General features: G+C 37.8%; 1 protein-coding gene across 6 annotated transcripts; it reads left to right on the top strand.

Moving 5' to 3' along the window:
• The first annotated feature begins 2 nt into the window (after positions 1-2).
• ICE2 (interactor of little elongation complex ELL subunit 2) lies at positions 3-22,331 on the top strand. 6 transcript variants are annotated; one of them, XM_069026273.1, is made up of 16 exons: positions 3-99; positions 978-1,082; positions 2,059-2,115; positions 3,612-3,876; positions 4,968-5,087; positions 6,371-6,505; positions 6,842-6,958; positions 8,020-8,179; positions 9,645-9,829; positions 10,295-11,249; positions 12,815-12,993; positions 14,426-14,555; positions 18,878-18,962; positions 19,054-19,104; positions 20,135-20,390; positions 21,068-22,331. In XM_069026273.1, exons 1-16 carry the CDS (start codon positions 71-73, stop codon positions 21,257-21,259), a joined length of 3,021 nt encoding a protein of 1,006 aa, XP_068882374.1. In that variant the 5' UTR covers positions 3-70; the 3' UTR covers positions 21,260-22,331. The 6 variants fall into 6 exon arrangements, with proteins under 6 accessions (XP_068882374.1, XP_068882375.1, XP_068882377.1 ...); XM_069026274.1 differs by lacking the exon at positions 2,059-2,115; XM_069026276.1 differs by lacking the exons at positions 3-99; positions 2,059-2,115 and adding an exon at positions 280-446.
• The last annotated feature ends 634 nt before the right edge of the window (positions 22,332-22,965 follow it).

The following is a 22,965-nucleotide window of genomic DNA, read 5'->3' as shown; positions in this document are numbered from 1 at the left end:
GCCCTGAGGCGGGCTTGCACGGCGGTGAGACGGGGAACCGCGAAGCCGCTGCCCTGAGGGCTCTGTTAAGATGGCGGCCGCAGGGCCGCAGCTGACATGGTGAGCGGGTTTTCCTCTCCTGAGCGGCTCAACCGGGCGCGCCTGAGGCGCGGGCGGTGGACATGGCTCCGCGCTGCCCCGCCGGGAGCAAAACGCGCCGCGGCCCGGGGGGAGGGGGGCGGGCTGGGTTCCCGCCCCGAGGGCGCGTGCGCTATTCCCTCCCGCCGTGGGAGCGCCCGAGCGTTCTCTGCGGGAGCGCTGGGCTGTGAGTGGGTGTGCTCCCAGCTGAGGGACTGTGAGGTCCTCTATATCCCCGGCGTGGACTTAGGGCCGGGGCGTTGATCGTGTTTCTAATACGAAAAGCCCTGCAAATACGTAATTCGGCTCTTTAACCCTAGAGAGGCGAGGTGGGTTAGAATTAGTCTGTGAGGTAAGACGTAAATAAAACCTTTGTTCGTACCTTTCACAGTAGCTTACGGAGGTTGGGATTTTATAAGCCCTGTACACTGAAGGGCTATATTAAAAAAAAAGAGAAGACAGTGTAGAAGGTCAGATCAGCGTAGAAGACAAGAACAATTCTTTTCTGAAAAATTAAAACCGCTGTATTTTTCTCAAAAGTTCCAGCGATTTCAACCCAGAGTTTGTTTTTGATTCATGACCATGTGAAACTCATCAGAATTTCTCTCACCATACTTAGAATTGATATCTTGTATTAATGAAATTCTTCTTTTGTACTGTGAAGAATATATATTTTGCTATTGAAAAACATAAGAATTTATTACATATGTAATTTCCATAACGAGGAAATCTGGAACCACTGTTTAGGTAGGCTTTTTTTTTAATATAAATGAATTCTGTTTTTTTTTCTCAGGGGCAGATGTGGCCTTTAATTTTTTTATTTGTTTTGCAATATATTTATTTTAAATTTTTTTTATTAGGGATATTACACCAAAAAATGGCCAAGAAGTATTTTTCTCCCATGAACTTTATGAAAAATATTCCTTGTCTCCGAGCCTCTCTGAACTCTGGCATTTATCAAACAGGTATATTATGTTATGTTATCATTTTGTGCTCTTTATTATAATCCTGTGGATGCATACCCATACTGTTTTGGGGAAAGCTGCATGGTGTCTGGCACACAAGGATTTGTTACTGACTCCTTGGGCCAGGTGTTATCCTGTGATTTATCTGTTGTGAAACCTCACAAAGCAGGAGGAGTCGAGGTTGAGTCCTTCCTTATTTTGTGTCTTATGGGAGTGGGAGGGTGTTTGGGGATAGAGGTTGGGTTATTGGTTTTTTGTGAGTAGTACTTGTTTTTTGCTTTCTCTTACATCCCAAAGAGGGATGAAGTTTGACCCACACTCTTAACTGGTCAGCCTAAGAGTCCTGTAACCCATGAACCAGCCCTTGTTTTGTTCAGAAATTCATGGCTATCTGTTTATCCAGATCTTTTCACACTTTAGAAGGGCAACAGTACTGTGCTTTGAAATCCTTTTTACTTTTACCTTTTGGAAGTAGCCAACACTGTTTGCATAAACACCAGTGTCTTGAGTGCAGTGGAAATGTAATTAATTCCTTGAGTAATGAAGAAACTGTATAGAATGCCAGCTGAAGACTGGGAAATGAATCTGTGAACACAGGTGGTACAGGTTGTGTTGTTTGTGTAGTTTTGATGTCCTTTTTATATTTTCTTAAGTTGAGGAAGTAGAATAACATTTATTTCACATAGGGAGAAGTGTGTCTCATGCTGCATTTCAGCATTTGGAGGGCTGTATTTAGACTCCTGGCTTAAGAAGTTATTAAGCTGATAGGAAGGTGAACATGACTCCTAGTGCACGAACCTTCACACTCTAAGGAATGTGAACGGGAAACCATGTAAGTGGGGAATTTAGCACGTGGGGAAATAGTTTGTTCAAAAGGGGAATTACTGTGTTTTTATGAACTGACAATGAGAATGTGCATTTGAGGGGGATACATCACAGGGGTGTTACATCACATGACTTCATCCTACATCTTTAGCTGGAGAAAGCTGTTCTGGTTCATCTCTATTGGAGCAACTTCCCTTGAATTGGCAAGGTATGAGCTTGTTACTGGTGTACCTGATACTACTGTAGGATTCTTCCTTAGAAGAGTTTCTGGAGTGGACACTCAAAAGAGTGGGATTGTGGTCAGCTGTGTGTGGTTCGAGTGGTTTTACAGCCAGAAGAAGCCAGAGAGGTTGCAACGGGAAAAAATCAGAAATTGATGGAACTGGGTTGTGTGGACAGAGTCAAGAGGAAGAGAAATTAAACCTGTTGGAGCAAGTGTGAAAGTAAAAGCTGGAGGAAATTAGCCAGTTTGGGGGGATTTCTCAGATATTTACTAAAGTGTATGTTCTCTTGGTGTAGAAGCTGTGAAGGCAGGTTGCTGATAAAATGAAGGGGTAAAATTTAAGCCGTCAGCTCAAATAAAGTATAATGCTGTAAATATGGAGAGAAAGGCTCTGTCAGATTATTTTGGTTTGCACCCCGATGAAGACTGTGACAGCACTGCATACTGAAATGATCTTGATGTGCTGCCATTTCATTCAGTGCTGAATATAGCCAATTTAAGCTGCTAGAATTTCTTGATGTTCTTACATTGGCATATCTGAGTCAGCATCTTGTTGCTGCTACAGCTTAATTAAATTTGCCAGTTTGTGCCACAAGGATGGACACATTCTCATATTTAGAGAGACAGCTGTGAAGTGTTATTAAGAACTGTGGATGTGATACTGCTGGGTTTGACTGACACTTGAGATGTTTTCTGCTGCTGAAATAGTATCTTAAAAATATGCTTTTTTCAAGATCAGCAGTTAATGTTCATTTTGTTAGCCTTAAATATTTTCTCTCTTAAGTACAATTATTTTAAATAGACCAAGGCTAAGCTGGTTTGCCTTTGTATACTGGAGTTGTTTTAAGAACCAGCCTTAATGTTCCTTCTTTGTTGTCACAACAGCCATGCCCCTTGCCCTAGCCTACTTCTATTTGTGGTGACTGCTTCCAGCATTGTTTAGAGTAGAAAATAAAATGCTTGATTTGTGTACTCTGTAAGAATTTCTTCATTGAAATCTGGAATTTCTATTGTTACAATGAAGTAGTTTTAATTTCCTTCTTCCTAGTTAGGTCTTTCTCCTTCACTCTCAGAACTGACTTACAAGTCTGACCTTTCTGAGTGCAAACAGTTTCTGATCAGTGGCCATCAGTGACTGATGAAATGTGGAGATTCTTTATCTTTTCATTAAGAATGTGTGTTTCCAGAACAAAGAATCTGTTTCATATTCATGTTAACACCATTTTGTTTTTTTAAAAAAAGAAAACCCTACCTTTTTTTGTTTGTTTGTTTTTAAACCAGTTGCAGACCTGCTGGTGGCACTAAGGGTTAGTTTGTAGGTGAAGTTTCAGAATGAGAACAGTCCAGTGGCACAGATAAGAATTGGAATAGCAGTGTCTCTCAGTGCAGTTTAGGCTTACACAGCTGCCTTTATTGTTTCTGACTAATACTAGTATTTATGTGAAAACTGCAAATTTGTTAATTTGTTACTTTTCTTTCAGAGAGGCAAAGAAAAATGTGGAGGCATTGACAAACTCTTCAGAAAACAGACAGACTTATAGCATGCAGGCTCCAGATTCATTTGAGGTGGAAAAAAGCCCAGCTAATGATCATCCTCTTCCAGAACCCAGATTCCCCTATCCATTTACCTCTTGTTTGTCTGAGAAGGAGCAGAAAACATACTTGTATCTGATGACTAAGTTCTCAAAAAAAAGAAACCATTTCCAGGTTAATGCAGCAAGTCAAAGGGAATTTTTCACATATATGGTAAGATACGTACATATGAACATCACAAAGGGAGTCACACCTTTTCTTACAAAGAGTAAAGGAAAAGGGGAAAATTCATTTTCAGTTCAATTTGTCATAATTAGTCATAGAATTCATGGTATTATGAAAGGTAGTAAAGGTTGGAAGTATTCAGGATGATAATATTTTAAACTTTTTAATAGAAATAAAAGGTGTATTTGGTTATTTCATTGAAATTGGGGTTTTGTGGCTTTTTTGTTTTGTTGGGGTTTTTTTAAGTGATCTAAACAACTGAGGGTAAGTGTAGATCTTTGACAACTGATTAAACAGCCCCCTACCCCCCAAAAAAACCCTTTTTTTCTGAGGAGGAAGTTAAAAGTTGTCCTTACTGTGATTTTAGCATTTTGTACTGGCATGTAGCAGTCTTAGGTAGTGTTAGGCCGTGGATACATTTTGATGTGACCTTTGCCAGCTGTGGGAGCTTTGTTCATCAGCATGGGAGGGCTCTGTGTGCTGCCCTGCTGTGCTCACACAGGAGAAAGGCTGAGTTCATCCCTGCTGTGAGTCTCAGCAATGCGTTTATATAGGCCAGCTTCATGGTAGGTGGGAGAATCGTTTTAGTTGCGTCCTGTAAAATGTAATTAATCAGCAAATTGTTTGGTTTCCCATGCTTCCTTATTAATGCTAATTTCTTTGTTTTATGCTGTAACAATGGAAATATAATTTCCAGGCACATCAGTAACTACTATGTTGTTGTTACTTAGGTTATAATTTCTCACAAAATCTGAACTTAGATAACTTTGTGACTTTGCCGTGTAAACTTCATCAGCTGTGTCTTGTAACCTGTGTATTTATAAATCACCGCATCAAAAGAAACTTGCTGTTTTCTGGGGATAGTGTTTTGTTGGTTTGGGATTTTTTTTAAGGAAATGGGCCTTGCAAATTTTTTTTTTACCTAAGTGAAACTGAACATTTGCCAAATTGAGCAGCAAGTGGAATCTGCTCCATCCCTCATATCATTACCTGTACTGTCTCTCTGGAAATTTTGCTGGTTAGATACCTAGTATAGAGGATTCTGTTTTGTCTTAAAAATAGATTTTTCCTTCCCCCAGCAAATGAAAGAAGTAGTAAACAGTGAAATTGCAGAATTTATGAAATTTGCCCAAAATGCTGCAAAAAACTGTGCCCAAGATTATGATGCCATCTCTGAAGATGCACTACATTATACTGAGGTAATTATCAATGGCATGCTTAATTCCAGCCTTTCTTAAAAAACTGACTTGGAATCACGATTAAGATACATAGAACTGTTCATGGGATGTGATGTTTCCTGACCTTCTCCTGATTTTATATTGGGATGAGATGGGGAAGTGGCCATTTCTCTTACGCTGTGTGTTGTGGCTTGGCCCGTGGTTCGTTGGAGCCAAAAAGATGTAATAGAAGGGAAATCACTGCTTACAATACTGCAAAAATATTTATTCATCAAATAAATAAATAATTTCTTTATGTTTGGGAAGGGAGAAGCTGCGTTTCAAGTGTGCATTTCCATTAAGAAGTTGCTCCTAGATACACAGTACTGGACAGAATGTTAAGCTTTCCTCCACAGGAAGGCTTAGTAGCATGTTCTAAAGTCATTGTAATTAGAGATTACTCACACTTTAATCATAACCCTCTGCAAGTTCATGCTGTGTTAAATATCCACTTTGATGATTCTGAGATCAAACATGAATGCAACTTCGTGTATCCTTCTTGGGTTTAGAGCACATTTTAATGAACCTGAAATCTGGAATTTTTTCCGAACTTTCCCATTAGGGGGTTAACACAGAGTTTGGGCACATGTGAAGACAAACAGCTTTTGGGTTTTTTCCCCCTAAATATTGAGATTGGCTTTGCAATTTCATATCTTGTCGTCTGGTCACAAAATGTGTCTCCAGATGTCAAGTCCTATTTATTGTTAATACCCTGACTTAAAAAATGAAATAGAGGCCCATATTTTCTTTTAACCAATACTTGCAGAAATAACTCATTCTAGTTACTAAATAAAAACTAAATATCCTAAATGCCTAATTCAGGTATCAAAAAAATTATGTCAAGTTGACATGATAGCGAGTTTCAAGGCAAATGGGATCATCCTATGCCTTTACCTTTGTGACTTCTGCCTAGGCCTAGTGTAAACTGGGTAGTAACACAAAAAAATACTGGTTCTTCTAAAAGCCACAATAAATAAGCTAAAAAGAAAATAATTACCTGGTTTAACACAGTTCAAGCTGTACTCAACTGCATGTTTTTAGTGATTGGCCTGAGCTGGGTGCATACATTGTCAGCCTTGGATATGAAGGGCTGAGGAGAATCTGGAATATATTGCAGTTCTCAGACCAGCGACTGTAAGAGTATTAAAGATCTCTACTGGTATCTGCAAGTTTTTAAATGCAACTTCCAATTGCAGAAAAAACTTTTCAAAATTAAATTCTTATGAAAGATACAAATGCATAAATTATTTTTCTTTTTGTGGTAGGAATTTCTGCGTGCGTGTATTGGACATGTGCAGAAGTACCCAGAGTTTTACACCCTCCAGGAGATCATGAGTATCATGGGAGGAAAGTTTCATACACAGCTGACCTTTAGGCTGGAAAAAAATCTTCTTGCAATGGTAACACCTTATGTACACATAATGGGTTTGTGGTTTTTTTTAAATAAGTAGAATTACATTGGGATTGTGTTATGCAAGGATTAGGATTTTTGCAACTAGTATGCAGTTCTTGAGTTAGGGGTTATAATTTAAATTATTAATTAAAACGTAAATAAAATTATTTTGGTAGTAAGGCTGTTAACCCTTTTCACCAGATGTTTGCCAATAAAAAGATTACATTAATATATGTTTTCTTATATCACATAACTTTATAATGCACTTTTGTACGTTCCTAATATTTTTCCTTGTAAGAAGTGCTGTGAAAACTGTTTTCTGACACTGCTTGATTTCTCCAAGGGTACAGCAAGACATGGTAAAACAGATTTCCCTTCCATGCCTGTTCAGCTACCCACAGATTATAGCACTGTTACGTCTATTATAACCCCAGAAAAAAAGGCTCATGTTATGCATAATGTAAGTAACCTTTTATTGTCATCTTGAAGGCATATTTTGTAGAGAGTGCAATCTGATCCTTTTTACACGTTGAACAGTTTTTAGATTGCTCTGCACCATTAAATAGCTGGTATTTCTGTTTGTGTTCTTCCACTGTGAAAATCAGGGAGTGTTCATTCTGTAGAACTAGTTTTTTGACTGTTTATTCCAGATAATTTTTTATCAGCTAATTTAAGGAGTTTTTTCACATATCAAAACCCAAACTTTCAACAGAAGCACTGTAATTTCAAAGACATTTGCTGAAGAAAGGAGCAGAGGTGATGCAGGAGAATGTTATAAGCCTCAAGAGATGTTAGAGCTATAAACAGAGCACTTCTGATGGTGTCTCAGGTGACAGAAGAAAGAACATTGCTGGTTTTTTCCTTACTTCTCTCATGGTCCTCAGTGCTGCTGGGCTCCCATTATCTTCTTAGTCCCTGATGATATTCTTCAACCTCATGAGCATTGCCAGCCTCCTTCCTTCATGGAAATGTGTACTTGTAATATTTAACAATTCTATCATTTCAATTTTGAATTTGTATTCTTGATGGTTTTATATTTGTTTTAAGGTTATTCATATGTAACTGGCATTGAAACAACTGTGCAATTTTAACCATACTTCAATATTAGATGTCTCTTTTGTGCTGTTACTGAACTCATAAGAAGGTCTGTAATATATAATTGTGAGTTAATCTGGTTTGGAGGTTTTTCTTTGCTTCAGTGCACTCCCATATTTCATGATTATCTAAATTCCTATTCAACCTAGTAATTCAAAGGTATACAAATTAACTGAAAATACAAGTTAAAAAGACATATTTTCTCATGCTGCAATGTGAATGTATAAGATGTAGCTGAAAACCTTCAGAGGACTTTGCTTTTTCATTTCGAGTCCTGGCACTGTGGTAGTATTTGGACTTTTGGGGGAATAAGGGTTATATATATCCATTTTTGATTTGGTTTGGAGTTCTTCTTGTAAATTTAAATTTGAGTGTATTTCTTAAAAAAAGAACTTTGAAAGAAACAATTTTTTTTTTTCTCTTTAGGATATTAGTTCAGATTCAAATGCAGAAAAACTTGCTTTGAAATACTGTCCTCAAGTTGTTTTAAGTAATCAATCATTATTTACTTTACTGAATAATCATGGACTAAACTACAAGGAACAGTGGGAAATTCCAGTTCGTGTTAAAATGATCACTGTTGCAGGTATGGTGGGGTTTTGTTATAAAACTATGGGGGGTTGTCCAAAAAAGTTGGAAAGCTGATCCAGAGTCACTGTTTCTACCTTGTTATTGAGAATAGGAACAACCTCTGCAGCTATCACCATAAACACTGAATTTGGACATTCAGCTGTTTTCCACCTGGGGAAAAAAACTAAAACAAAAAACCAGTTAAATCTGGTTTTGTTTTTCAAAACTCCAAAGTTGTGCTCCTTGGAAAGAAAAAGGTTGCATGAAGCTGTTAAAATTATCAAGTGAACTGATTTCAGTAAACTAAAAAGCAGAGAAGTTCTAAAATTTTATGAAAAAGCAAAGAGCAAACATTTTCTGGAATTAAAAAATCTATTTACATCATAGAATAGTAAATAAGGAATGAATGTCCATGAAGATAATTTTTTCAGTTGCAACAGAAAATGTTTTAATAAACTGAAGAATTCATCTGAGTGCTTTACTTTAGTTGTCAAGCACTCCTTCAGTAATCTGAATATAGATTTCCTCCCTTACCTTTTTTTTTTTTTTTAACCACAGTACAGTTTATTCAAGTATTTATAATGTTTGTTGTGTTGGAATGTCCATGAGTGCTTTCTGTAGCAGACAGATTTCTGTAGCAGACTTACAGATAGTAAATAAGCTATCAAATACCTGCAAAATTTACGAATTTTCACTTTCCTACATGAAATTAAATTACTTTATCAGTAAAGAGAATGCCTGATTCCTTTTGTACCGACATTACAGATTTTAAACTTAATTTTTGGTTCCAAAATTAGCACCTAAAGGACATTCAGGTTGTGTTAGAAATACACAGTGGTTCTTGAAGGGTTTCTCTGTGCTTTCCTTTTCCACTTTTCCCTGTAACCAACCCCTTGCTTTAATTTACTTTTTTTCCTAAAACATGTGCCTTGGCTTTCTCTATTGTGATGGGCATGGTATTCCTTTTATTTTTGGGTGATTCATATGTAAGTGTGTTAAGGGGTAAACAAAGGAAGAGTGGGGCAGTAGAGCCCAGACAGAGTTATTGATTAGAAGAGAAATAAGCTGCAGCCATCACTTGGGCAATGAGACTTAAAAAAAAAGAATTTACTTTGAAACAAGGATGAAAAAAGATCTTTTTGGAAAACAGGATACATTTGATGATATGATGCTGTATAGGAAGTGATGAATCCTCAGTTCTTATTTTACAAATTCTCTACTTAGAACTGCATTTGAAATATGTTCAGCTATTAATGTGGTGTGTATTGCTGCTGCAGGATCATAATAATTCACACTGTATCTGGACATACTTTTTATTTTCTGTTGCTGATGAATGAGAGGATCATTTTTCATTTCTTCTGGTGTGAATGTGCAATGGATTTGACTGTAATTGGAAGTTGAAAGATTTATTATTTAAATTACACAATAGTCTTTCTTTCTTGCATTTAATGTGCACTCAATCTCTTTTCATTCTTGAAAAGGTAGCAAACCAGCTAAAGTGGTTTATGTTGATTCACCTCTGCTGAGAAAAGAAATGACAGTAAGAGAGAGGAATCAAATCTTCCATGAAATTCCAATGGATTTCCTAGCAACTAAAACATCTTATGTTTCAATTTCTGATGTATCAATGGACAAACCAGCTGAGGACAACCTGTTTCAGTGGGATGTATGTAGGTTCATCTGTTCTTAAAAACAAACAAAACCAAAAACTTGTGTTAAAATTCCCAAGTTGCTTTTTGTGTGATAATAAAGGAAAATTTAGGTTTTCTGTTGGTGGTTTTTCTGTTGCTGAGTTACAGACCCTGTTAGAAAATGTCTGTCTAGATCCTTTAAATGCTTCTACATGGGCATCTCTGCTTTAATGTTTACTTCAGTAAAATGTATTTTGATGAGTTTGCTTCAGTGGAGAAAGTTCTGTGAACTTTTTCTCTGTGGAAAGGCCTTTCAACTCATAGGACCCCAAGATATTCCAAGTTAAACAAGAAAAATTGTTTTTCAATTACTGCTCCTCTTTCTTAACAGTCAGATATCGATGGTAGAACATTTTTTGTGTTTTTAATTTAACAGTGTCTTTTTTCTTGGTTTGTTTTGGGGTTTTTTAATGTTATTACTTTCTCATCCCTGTGTTAAGGTGTGTTCTGATACCTACCAGTGCAGGACAGTTCCTCTTCCAGATGACACCGGGATGGACTTCGATGATGATGTTACAGAACTTGAAACTTTTGGAGCAGCTACCAAGCTCTCAACAACTTCTAAAATGGAAAGTACTTTTCCTGCAGTTAATAACACTTCTAAAATTTTATCTCATGGCCTGAAAATGGGGGTGAAAGATTCATCCGCCATAAACAGTGGAGATGAAGAAGAGAAAAACACCCTTTCTGAGCAAGAAGGTTCTGCATGTGCCAGTGTGCAGCTTCCATCATTAGATGGCATTCCATGCTTCAGCCCTCAAGAAAATTCACCTTGTAAAAGCTTTCAGTCAGTGGAGGTAGGACTGAACAAAGCACAACGTGTCATCAGCAAGGAAGTGTTGGACAATGAAACAAAATCAAATCCTCTGTCTATTGCTCTGAGTTCTGAGAAAGAGCCTGATGCTGCACAGAAGAAAGAGATTTGCACTTCTTTATGCAGTAGTGACACAGATGAAGAGCGTTTGATAATTGATACAGAATGTGGAACCACTGCTTGTTGCAAACCAGCTGTACCAACCACTGCTTCTTGTACATCAGCAGAGACTGCCAGATGTCCTTGCCCTACCCAGAGTCCTTTAGCAAGCATCACTGACTGCTCAGATACCATGGATCAGGGGAAAAAAGCCTCCAAGAAACCTCCAAGAAAGTTATCCAAAGAATTAGATCCTGTTGGGCAAATTTTGAAAATGCAAACTGAGCTTCTCAAGTCCCATTCCCAAAAAGCTCAGGAGCCAGTGGTAAGCTATGATAATTCCAATGCTCTGCCAGCCCAGGTGCCTCAGTCTCCAAAAACATCGGTGACCTCCAGCACAGAAACTGTGCCAGCCCCAGCCTCCAATCCTGCTAGCTCTTCTAGAAATACCTGGACTTGGCTTTTTGAGGGAGTGCAAAAGAGTAAGTGTGGTCATTGGGTAAGGAGGGAAATTTAACAGAAAACACTTTATCTGAAGAATGTGGCAGTAGTGCATCTGTTACATTTATTTAGAGATGTGACTCAGGTTACCAGTACCTCCTCTGTGTGAGGATTACTGTCTTGCACAGAGAAGGGAGCATTTTGGGAGCTGTTTGTCCACAGAGGTGAATGTGAAATACTGTTTTACTATAGAGAAACAAAAAATTCTTATACACGAGGTTTTTAAACAAGGAAAATAAACCATTCGGTAGTGGAATGGGTTATTTGAATGGAAATTCAAGTATTTGTGTAGTCTATTCTGCAAAAGTAGTTTCTTGTCAATCAAAAATATAATTATTTTACTTTTTTTTAGAATTAAAATTAATCAAATGATGCTATTAAAAACTGAAAAAAAATTGAAATTTGTGTGTCTTAAGTTTTGAGCCCTCTGGTTCAGTTGCTGTTGCTTAACTCCCAGCACTCTGTCCCTGAAGGCAAATGAGGATTCACTACAAGCCACCTCTCCAAGTTTTCAGTTAGCTGAGTATTAAATCTGTGCTACGCCTGGACCTTAACCCAGAACTGCAAGTCTTCAGCATCCTGGGGACCATGGACTTGGAGGTTTTCCTCACATGCCCAAGTTGCTTCTCAGCTCTGTCCAACTGAAGTTAGAAACACTTTATTGTGTTAGGTAAATATGCAGGAAACCAGACAGGTGGTGTCAGGGCACATACTGTTCTCAAATATTTAATTCCAACAAATCCATGCTTTTTGGTGGGAAAACATGTTTGGTATTTTCTGAGTAGGAGTGCATTTGATCATGTAGCATCTACTTAATCTGGAGGTTACCACAACTAATTCAGTTTTAGTTGACATTGTGTTATCACTTCCTACATTTTGATTTATTTAATTAATTTATTAATATTTATGAATTTTGGTAATTACTAAGACCATGTCTCCTCCCTCAGTCTGAAAGGCTGAGAGGCATGGTACTTTATTTCTCTCTCTGTTAAGAGTATAGAATTCAGATGTTTTATAATAGCTTTTTTTTAATAGAGGTTGTGAAACCAATGTTGCCAGTGTGCTGAAAAGTGACTGCGTAAGGATAGAAAGCATAATTCTGCAATTTGAAAGTTCTATAGCAAGCGAGAAACCTCTTTGCATGTCTGCATTCATTGTAAATAAAAGTTTTCTCTACTTTGTGCTGAGTGACTGAAGCTTAAAAAGCAGCTTTTGAACGACATTTATACAAGAATGGAGTCTCACATTTGGAGTTCTCTCTATTTGTGTGAGAAATCTAATGATGTGGGATTATTTACTAGAGTGAATGTTTTCCAAATGTAATTGTTTTTAATTTTTTTTTTTAATATGTAAGTGACTTCTTTGTGCCTAATGAAGTAGTTTTCACCCCAGAATCATAGGAAATGAAAGACATCCTACAGTAAAAAAAACCAACCCTAAACAAAACACCCAAACATAAAAACCTACTGCAAGGGAAAAAAGCTAATCAGCTTCATAGTAAAGAATGTCCAAGCTTGCCATTTTCTGGGTTCTTCATTTACTGTAGGAAAGCTGCCAAGTGAACTTCAGCTGCTTGAAGAAGACCCTTCAGAGTATCAAGCACCTGAGGAAGGCAATGTTGTGTACAAGCTCTTCAGTTTGGATGATCTGTTGTTACTCGTGCGTTGCAGTGTGCAGAAAGTCAGGTCACTGCCACGATACCAGAAAAAGAAGAGAGCCCAAAAGGTAAAGATTCAGTTTTCAACTTTTTTTGGTTTGATTTTTTTTTTTTTTTAAACAGTTGTGCTCAGCTGTTATTTCTGGTATTCCCAGTCCTTGATAGCATTTGTGCTCTCACTGAGATAATTGGTACCTTTAATTGTGAGTCTGCAGTGTGTCTTCTGGAAGTAAATATTTGCTAGACCAAGACAGGGAAGAATAACTTGTGATTTCTTTAAAGCTTGATTAGGAGATAAGGAAGAGTGATTCTCCTTTTTTTACTACAGTAGTATGCCTGGGTAATGATACTCATGTAAAAACATTGTAATTTTGAACTATTCTTAAAAGTTAATGGAGTAATTAGGGGTTTGGCCCAAGGCTTTGAGAATGTTCATGATCATAAATACTTTCAAGCAGGATTCAGCCTTGCTATCATGCCTAGTTAAGCAGGGAAGTAGGAGATAAAATGAACAACAGAGAACACAAAAAGAGATTCTATTTGTTCTGCTTGAAAATACTGTGGCATTTCTTAGCAAATGGTTTATCTCATGGAATTAAGTGGTTTGAATGCAACTGTAATCGAAATACTCCTTGCAGCATCAGGAGAAGGAAATTTTATTCTGTAATTCTCAGTAATATGTAATTTTTTTAAAAGAGCCCTCTGAATCATTCAGCAAATTTGTTGTGGTATGTCCCTTCTGAGAGTCCCAGAATTACATCAGGTGGGTGTTTATGCTTTGTTGAAATGGAAATAATCATTGTAACTCTGATTACTTACCAAGAGTCTGTGCTTGCAATCTTATTTTGAAGAGATCCCAATCTCTTTGTTATTGATCCTCTGCTCATAAATGCCTGGGGATAACTGCTTCATTATTTAGGAACCAAGCACTTGTTTATTCTTTTTTCTTAATTTCTGCTGAAATTTAAACTGTGGGTTGTCAGTGAGAACTGACAGTGCTTGTTAGGGTTACCTCTCTAGTTAGGGTAGCCTCTGATTTCAAGTGAGAGTCCAAGCATGTTCTAGTTTCAAGTGAGATTCTGACAGGAGTGATGAATGGCAGAATTCTGCTAACAATAAGCAAATTAGAAATGTCGTGTGTTTTTTCTTAAGTTGCTGCAGAGGGCAGTAGAGCACAGAAGTGTAAACTTCAAATTAATTTAGTCACATGGAAAAATTACTAAGTAGCAGAATTTTATTATTTGTAAAAGCTTGCCCAGGCCTGTTGTTCTTTTTTCTTTGCCCTGTCCATTTCACCTTTCTCTATATAGAGTCTCTGTACTCCAAAGTTTGTACTGTGGATTTCACAGAATGGGAACCTTCAAACAAAATCTCAGAAATATCGTTGTTGCTTCAGCTATGGTAGAGGACTGTGGTTATTATAAACTACAAAATATAGTTAAATTGTGGATGGCTTTGGACAGTGAGTGCTAATTTTTTCTTTTATCTTCTCTTTTTCAGCTGACTCCCATATTCCTGTTGCCAAAACTTGAATACCAAGCCTACTACGGTGTTGAAGTTCTTACAGAAAGTGAGGTGTGCCAGCTGTGGACACAGAGTATGCTGCATTCTGAATGCTTATTTTATATTGGTAAGTTCATGTGTTGAGTTTTTGCTTAAGACACATGTATGTGTGAGTATTTGTAGAATAGCAGAAGAGATACATATTTGTTAAAGGTATATTCCATATGTCCTTTCTTATTTATCTTTCTGTTTTTGTTTTTCACTTCCATCTTTCATAAGTTCTTTGTCTAAAATTTCTGTTGGGTGGTGAATGAGGATGTTCCAACTTTGGTTTTAGATAAGTAGTATCCATGTCCTTTAGAAAATGCTGTATTCATGTTTGTACAATGACATTTTGAAAGTCAGGAAAGTTTTTATGTCTATTGGATTATATGTTGTGTAGAGAAATTGAAATTATGCATATAAAGAATGTCACCAGATTATTTTAACAACCATTTTAATATATGGAGAGCTTGCTGATACCAATTATCTTGTAATTAATAACATTTTAAAAGGGAAAATTTGCAACAAAGTGGTTAGTTGATATTTAGAATATGCTTGGCGCATGCTGCTGAGTGAGGGTAATGCTGTTTGTACAGTGAGTGAGTATTCTGCAGTGGGGACTGCCTCACTTTCATGTAGAAACAAATCTGGGTGTTAGGGTTGTTATGGCAGCAGTTGTGGCCTGTGGTTGCCTAACCTTTCCACTTGTGCACTGAATTACACATTTGCTGTTGTTGGCTCACATCAGAATGCTATTTTAGAAATGCTAACTTCTCGGTTTTTGAATTTTTACATACAAACTATGCAAGCTACCATAGAATTACAAGGATTATGTGAAATCTAATGTATTTGCCAATTGCATCATAGTCTGCTCCCATTATTCAGTGGAAATTATATTTCTAATTTTAAACTTGAAAAGCAATATTTGATGTGGTTTTTCCATTCCATAAAAAAAATCCTCAGGGAAGAGCATATTATGTACAGAGTTCTCTACATGTAACTGTATCTTAATGTGCAGTACAGAAGCATTTCTTCTTTTTATTTTTAGCAAGCAGACCACTCTATTGAGTGTATTCTGAGTATTTATAATGAGGATATATCCAGCATACTGAATTGTACTGCAGTTAAGCTTCCTGTAGGCAATGTTAGCAAAGTTTTTATTAACGCTTCCAGAGTGGCTAGCAGAGGGAGGAAGTAGTGAACTGTGGAGAGAGGGCTGATGTTTGCTGGGTGCACAAAGTGAAGAAGTGAGTATCTATCTAATCTCACATCAGTTACAGGATATACTGAAGGTATGGCTTACACAGGAGTTCGCAGACAGCTCATCCAGCCAACACCCCTTTTTATGGAGGCTCTTGGGAATGTAGGAGAAAGCAGGCTGGGTGTGCAGGTATTGTTCCAATAAAAGAGCCAGAGAGCTCTCCCCTTCCAGCACAGCTTTCCTCAGTGTGTCCCCTGTAGCTAACCTGCTGGCTGTGGAACGGGCAGTGCCCTGGGCTGGCAGGCTGCACTGACCTGGCCTCCAGCACATCTCTGTTCCTGTGCTTGGGAGAAAGTGTCCTTGGGATTGGGAAACACTGGTTATTCCAGTCATGTTTGTTTGTCAGCTCCTGGATACACTCTTTCCAGAAGCAAGCCCTGGGGTGCACAGGAGTTCTTTTGTGGGCTCTGAGGAGGCACAGGTTTCTGTGGGCTGTCACTGTCCTGCACAGTAAATGGGTACTCCTAGCCTGTGGGGCAGATTGTTGATACTGCTGTGCAGTTTCTTAGAGAGGTAGGTAAAAAAAATACGTGGAAGTAAATACCCACTCTAAGAAAGAGCATCTACCATAGCCTTTAATAGGAAACTGTTACCATATTCTACTTGGGGAGGCTTTCTGCTCTTGATATATTGCAAGGTAGCTGTGAAATTCTGCCTTTCAGTTTGTATTTCAAAGGGAGCTGTGAAAAATGCAATATTGCATGTCCAGATTTACTCAGAGGGCTCTGCAGTAGAGAGCTTTGTCCTGAAACTCCAGGGACAGTTCTCTGAGGGTGATGATATCCTTGTGTTACAAGCAACTTAAAATGGGGTGAATCTCTCATTCCCTGTCACTAATCTGATACCTGATAGTGAGACTATTGCAATGATGTGTTCAGTGTAAGGAGACAGGCAGAGAGCTTCTGAGATCATGCTGTAATTTGAATTATTTTAAGTGAAATGCTGTGCTCTATAATAAAATAATTTTTTAAATCAAACACTTTGTGAAGCCGTAGACTTACTGCTCTTTATAAATTTACCCCACAGTATGAGTGTGGAAGTATGGAACAACATGATTTGAAAACTATGATCTTACTAGCACAGTACTACAACTTGCATTCTTGCTCAGTTAAGCCTCTAATTTTAAAGTTTTGAGCATGTAGCAGACTTCAGTGTTAAATTGCATAGGTGTTTTTGGCTATTGAAAAAGCTTCATTCACTGTCTCAACCATCTTCATATTGCCAAATGAGTATGGATTAGAAGTTCTTTGGACCTTGATCTTTCCCCTGTAATTGTCTGGTGGTGGTGTGTGTGACAGAGGGAGGATCTCAGCTCAGCCGTGACTCAGCAGCACTGCCAGCTCAGGGGTTGAGACAGAAAACAGATGTGTAACCATGGCCTCCTGCAGCAACTGCAGGGGGGAGATGAAGCTGAATTTTTTATTTAGGATGTTCTCAAAGTAGGTACTGATGATTTGCACAAAAGCAGAGACACTATCATCAAACAAACATCTTCCTCTTGCTAGCAAAGCACCTGGCCTGGTTGTTGATTTAAGTCACCTTGCTACTCAGATAGGAAATCCTGCATCTGCAAAGGCAGTAATTTCTGTGACAAGCTTCCCAAATAAGGCACTTGTACTTGATATAAGCTGTAAATAAAGTAGTGATAAGCTTTGCTGATTAATGGGAGCATTTTGCCCTGACCATTATTCACTTATTTGCATTAAGTGCCTAAGCGAAACTTTCTGCAAGAATATCTTACCTTCATATGAATGGAATAATATTGGCCTTTAAATTAAGATTATTTGAAAAATGGGTTGGAAAAAAGTACTTAATGTATGGGTAACTTACTACATGTCAAGTATTTTCAATCAGTCACCTCTCAACTCTAAGATATAGTTATATAAATTAGGTGGAAGTAGTCATAGATATTTTGTGATTATTTTTCTTCCCAGTTATGTTGTCAGTGAGTTTAAAAGTAGAGAAGTCTCTGATTTGAGGAGGGGCTGATGAGGAATACAGAACTCAAACAGATTTTATTTAAATTATATTTTTAATAATGACTTCAAGCCTCTTTTTGTAGTCAGCAATGCAGGATATGAAATTTAGCTGCTTAGTCTTGCACAAAGTACTGATAGCAAGAAAAGTGACAAATGTACAGTGTTTAAAAGAAGTTGTCCTGCTGCATCTTCTTTAATTTGTTAAAGTGAGAGTTATTACTTAGTCTTCTTACACAACACGTAAACTGTTGGTAATGGATAGCTTGGAATGTGAAATGCTCTGGTTTAACAGTTTTAACTGTGCAATTGAAGCATTTACGCTTCTTAAGAGAGCAGATATGTAGTAAGACAGTGAGTTCCGCTGAGTAGGCTGTGTTTTATTATGCTGCCTTTTCCTCATCCTGCTTGTGGGAGCTGAAATAGAATAGATTTTGGGGAAAACATCAGCATGAGAAAGAGCCAGAAGGCAAGGTACAGTCGTCAAATCCATGTCCAAGCTGTGCTGGTGATCTGTACTGCTCATCAAGTGAAATGTGGGCTAAACTATCCTTGGCAGCCTTTATTTTAAAAATGTGATGAGGAGAGCTTTGAATTGTTGCTTCTGACCGAGTCCAAGACAAATAGTCTTTAACACCTTGCCATGATCGAGGCCTGAGCTGTAAATTGTAGTTTCTCAGGTGAGGAAGGGTGGAAAAAATCAAGAGACAAAGGTCAGAATCCCCAGAAAGTCATGCAATACGTCAGAATAGAAAAGCAAGTATATTAAACTCAAAAGTAGATTTGTTGTAAAAGATCAGCTTTCAGGATCTGTCCAGTAAGGAAGCAAAGTGATAAGGGTCGAATGAACTTGTGAAGATACAAACTAACTAATGAGATTAAGGCCATGGCAAAATAAGGTTCTGTATCCCACACATCACCCAAGATGTAAGGTTTGCTGGGGTCAGGCATCTCCTGGTTTAGAAAGACAGTCCAGGTACAGATGTCTGTACTTAAAGCAGCTGCACATTTTACTCTGTGTTATGGTGCATCATTGATAAATACTTTTCACTGTTCTATGCCTAAAGAGCAAAGTTTTGTATCCTTTTAAAAAGGCATTAGATCTGCAAATTAAGGTCTTGCATTTGTTTGTTTTTATTTTTAGTGTATTAATTGTATTTCTTTTCTCAGGACATATTGATGCTTTTACATCAAAGCTTATTATGCTAGAAAAGATTTCTCCAGAAACTTTAAGAGAAAAGCTTGGATTGATTAAGTGAGTATTTTTAGTAAGTTTTTTCAGCAATGAATTTCAAACCCTAAAAAGCATTGCAAGTTACTACTTCTGCTATTTTTTTCTTTCACAGGCCTGCAAATTCATTGAATATACTTCATCATATTTTGAAGAAGGTGTCTGAGTAAGTGCTCAGTTCTTGTTCGTTGTATTTGTTTGCCACATTGCCCAGTTCATCCTGTTTCTTCTGTAGAATGCTTGTCTACTCTGATTTTTATTTCGTCATATACATGGAATACTTTACAGGTTCTCTTAGGTCTATCATAGTATAATACAGTACTGTGTAAAATGTGCTTGGCATTGCAAGGCTTGCATAAATGATACAAAAGAATAAGAACTTGGGGTTTTTGAACCGGTTCTTCAAGAAAGGAAACTGGACTCTTACGAGCTGGGTAAACAGTTCACAGGAGTGAGGTGTAATGTTATGTGTATAGGCTGACATGTAGAGTTTGGGCATTTGGGTTTTGTTAGTCTTTTTTGCTTAATTTGTAGAAATAACCCTGTTTGTGTTCACTTCTACTCGCCTTGACTTATAGCAGCCTGTCTTTGTACAGCATTGCAGCCTTTCTTCGGCTTCTTTATGTAGCTACTTCAAGGCTTTCAGACTGCAAGTGTCTTAATTTTTTTGTGAAGTGGGTTTCTTGCACTGAGTGGGAAGCCTCTTCATTCAAATTACAGAGGAGTTTCCTGCTCTTCATAATTTCTGTAGCTTCATGATTTGTGACTAAAATTTTTGATCTGGGCAGTTGGTTGACCTTATCTTCCTGAAAACCTGTTTAATCCTGTGTGTGTTGAAAGCTCGTCTGTTCTTTGTGTCTGTGTCCACATGGGCATTGTTGTTTGTAAGATGCTGGTTAAGGAAATACAGTTTGCCCAACATGGATGATTTTCAGTGTATACTTACATGTTTAGTTGAATATAATGACAGTGTGTACATTGTTGATAAATTAGTACATTATAAACACATTAATGAGTGTGTATTTCTCAATACAGTTTAACGCTTTTTTGTGCACAGTCTTTTTATGAAACAGGGACTAAACATCTAAAGATATTCTGCTTTTGCATTAAGAACATATTGACTATTCTGATCAAATTTAAAAAAAACCAAAAAACATGAAAATAATATTTTTTGTTTTGAACTTTTCTCATTTTAGTTTGGAGGAGGGCTCTTATTTATTGACTCATGCTGGAGGAGATTCATCAGTTGCAATTTACAAGAGTTCTCTTGACAAGACCACAAGATCATCCTATAACTTGCACAAAGCTCACTGTGATCTGCCTGCTGTGCCTGCCACTCTCTCAGTCCCATGGGTGCCCCTAGATCCCAGCCTCCCTTTGCCCTACCACATAAGCCATGGAAGAGTTCCATGCACCTTTCCACCTGCACCCCAGGAAGGGTGGAAAGAGAAGGTCAGTATCTCACTTGATGGAAAAGCAGACTAGCAGTTTAGGAGTAACCTATTTCAGTCCCTTGGGGTATAGCTGTGTAGTTTATCTGTCATCTTTGGGGGTCAGAATTTTTTGGGGAATCCATCCTGCTTTGTAATTTATGTTGGTGAGTAAGTGATGCCTATCATGCTTGGGAAATTTCCCAAAGATCCTGCTCTCAAGTCTGTTATTTTTGAGGTAGTATGGCCCTTTAGAAGTAAGAAAATTTTCAAGCATTATTTTTCTTTAGCAGAGACTTACTCATTTGTGTGAAAACCCAGCACTGTGAGATAGTTTTTAGGTTGAGTTGTATGTTTTAGCCACAGCCTGACTTCATATGAGGGCAAAATTGTTGTGCATCTGTTCCTAATTACCTTGTGCAGTTTGGTTGCTGCCAGAAGGAAGTGCAGGCACGTAGACAGGAAAGAAGCAGGATTGGTCACTTCTCACTGGTGACTGGAAGACCAGCTGTGCCAGTCCAGATGTGGCCCGTGGGTCTGTTTGAAATGATGTGAATTAGAAGGCATTTGTCTGAGTGTAGTTGTATATGTTTGTGCTCAATGCAGATCGAAGATTATTAATTCTGGTAATTCTAGTTCGATTTTCTGACTGGTTGTTTTTTTTGGTTTTTTTTTAATTCTTTCACCATATGTGTGTAGATGGCTGGGGTGAAAGGACAATCGGACACACCCCATGAGGGAAAGCCAGTAACTATGGAAACAAAATGCAAGCCAGCTAAGCCTGTTAGAAATGAAGGTGTGGCTCCAAAGAAGCTGAGGAAGAATTTCTGCAAGCAAAGAAAAGTGAAGAAAAAGTGGAAAGCTAAATTCAACAAAACGCAACTGAAGTAGGAATAAGCCTGGAGAAGAACAAGAGGAAACAAAAAATCTGAGGTTTCTTGCAGCTTCAGAGGAGCCAGAACAAGCTGGCAGAGGAAATGGCTCCAATAGCTGAAGCATTCTCTAAACCTTTAACCCTTTTGTTTCTCAGGGTACATGTTTCAAGTGAAAATCTCAAATTAAGTCAGACAAAAAAAGGATGTGGCTGCAGCCACTTGGCTGGTTATGGGGAAAAGAGTATCTTCTGTTGGTCTGGTGATATTTATAGAAAAACTGCATCTTGAAGAGTGAAGAAGTGGCTGACAGCAACCTCTGATACCACGTAACGAGAAAAATAACTTTCCAGTTTTCCCAGTTTTTCAGGTTCACTACACATTTTTGTTCTCACATATTTTAAATATACATTTTATTTTCTGCATTGTCTATAAGGGTAAAAACTTGGATTTAATTATTTATCTTTTTTTGACATGTGGTGTCTACCAGCTTTTAAATTACTTACAAAAATATATTTTTCTTTTTAGAATGGTGTAACAAATGAAGGACAAAAGCTGTGTTTATTTGAATAGTAAGGGCCATAGATTTGCATTAGGATACTTACAAGTACAGCTAAACAAGTAAAGTAATAACAGAAGAGCTGCTTTTTTGCATGTTTAAACTGCTGTCAAAAAAAAGTAGAGGTCTTAAAGGTGTTCTTCAAGTCTTTTGTTTGGACAAAGGAAGTTACCAAGTACACACATCTGATCAAGCATTCTTGTTCTCACTGGGACTTGATAGGATGTGTTGTAATGTCATGAGGGTAAAAATAAATCTTAAAATTGTTTACTGGAGTATACCCGTTAAAAAATCCTGAAGGTATGGATTTTTTTGAAAGCAGGCTTCAATAATGAATGTATATTAAAAATTGTTCTCTGTGAAATACAAAGCATTTTCTGATGTGGGTTTTTACCAAGTGTTAAGATATATTTATTCAGTTACTCGCTTTTTTCTGGTTTTGACCACTGCTTGTTGTATCTGCAGTAATAAGCTGTTGACGAGCTCAACTTGTGTTTGCAATTTACAAATAGTTCTGATTTGAAATCCTAAATGCCCTTAGTGACTTCTCATATAATAGGAATATTTTAGCTGTGAGTCATTTTTGCCAGATAACTGACTCTGTCTGGGGGATTCAAGGCAGTTTTCAGTTTGTATGTATAAAACTTTTTGCCAGACTTGTATGGGATTTGGTTTCCTAATGCAGTGTCATGTGGCAGAAATGTATTGTCTATTTGTTCGTCTCTCTCTATGCCTGCTACTTTACACCACTATATTACTAATGAGAGTGTACTAATTATAGAACTGTAATGGAGCAGCCTGGGCTGCTGCTGCTTGGCATTATTGCAGGACTTACCTCTGCTAAGGCTCCTGCAATTCTTTTTGGCCTGGTCATGCAGGCTGTCCAGTTCTCTCTGAATAGTGGCTCATCTGTCCCCTCTGCCTCCCTCTTCTCCACATTTGGTGTCAACTGCAAACTCAGGGAAAACCGATTCCATTACATTATCCAGCTGATGTAAAAATACTGAGTAGTGCTGGACCCGAGAAGCTCTGTCCATGTCCAGCTCAACTGATTCAGCTTTGAGCTACAAACAGCTTCACCAGAAATGGAAGAAAGCCTCTGAGAAGGTGTTACATGGCTGTGTGAGACCACTGTTGGATGTCTGGTTCTCCCCATTCACTGGTGT

Source organism: Aphelocoma coerulescens, chromosome 10, assembly GCF_041296385.1.
Source record: "Aphelocoma coerulescens isolate FSJ_1873_10779 chromosome 10, UR_Acoe_1.0, whole genome shotgun sequence".
NCBI classification, from domain to species: domain Eukaryota; kingdom Metazoa; phylum Chordata; class Aves; order Passeriformes; family Corvidae; genus Aphelocoma; species Aphelocoma coerulescens.
This window is presented reverse-complemented; position numbering and strand designations above follow the sequence as displayed.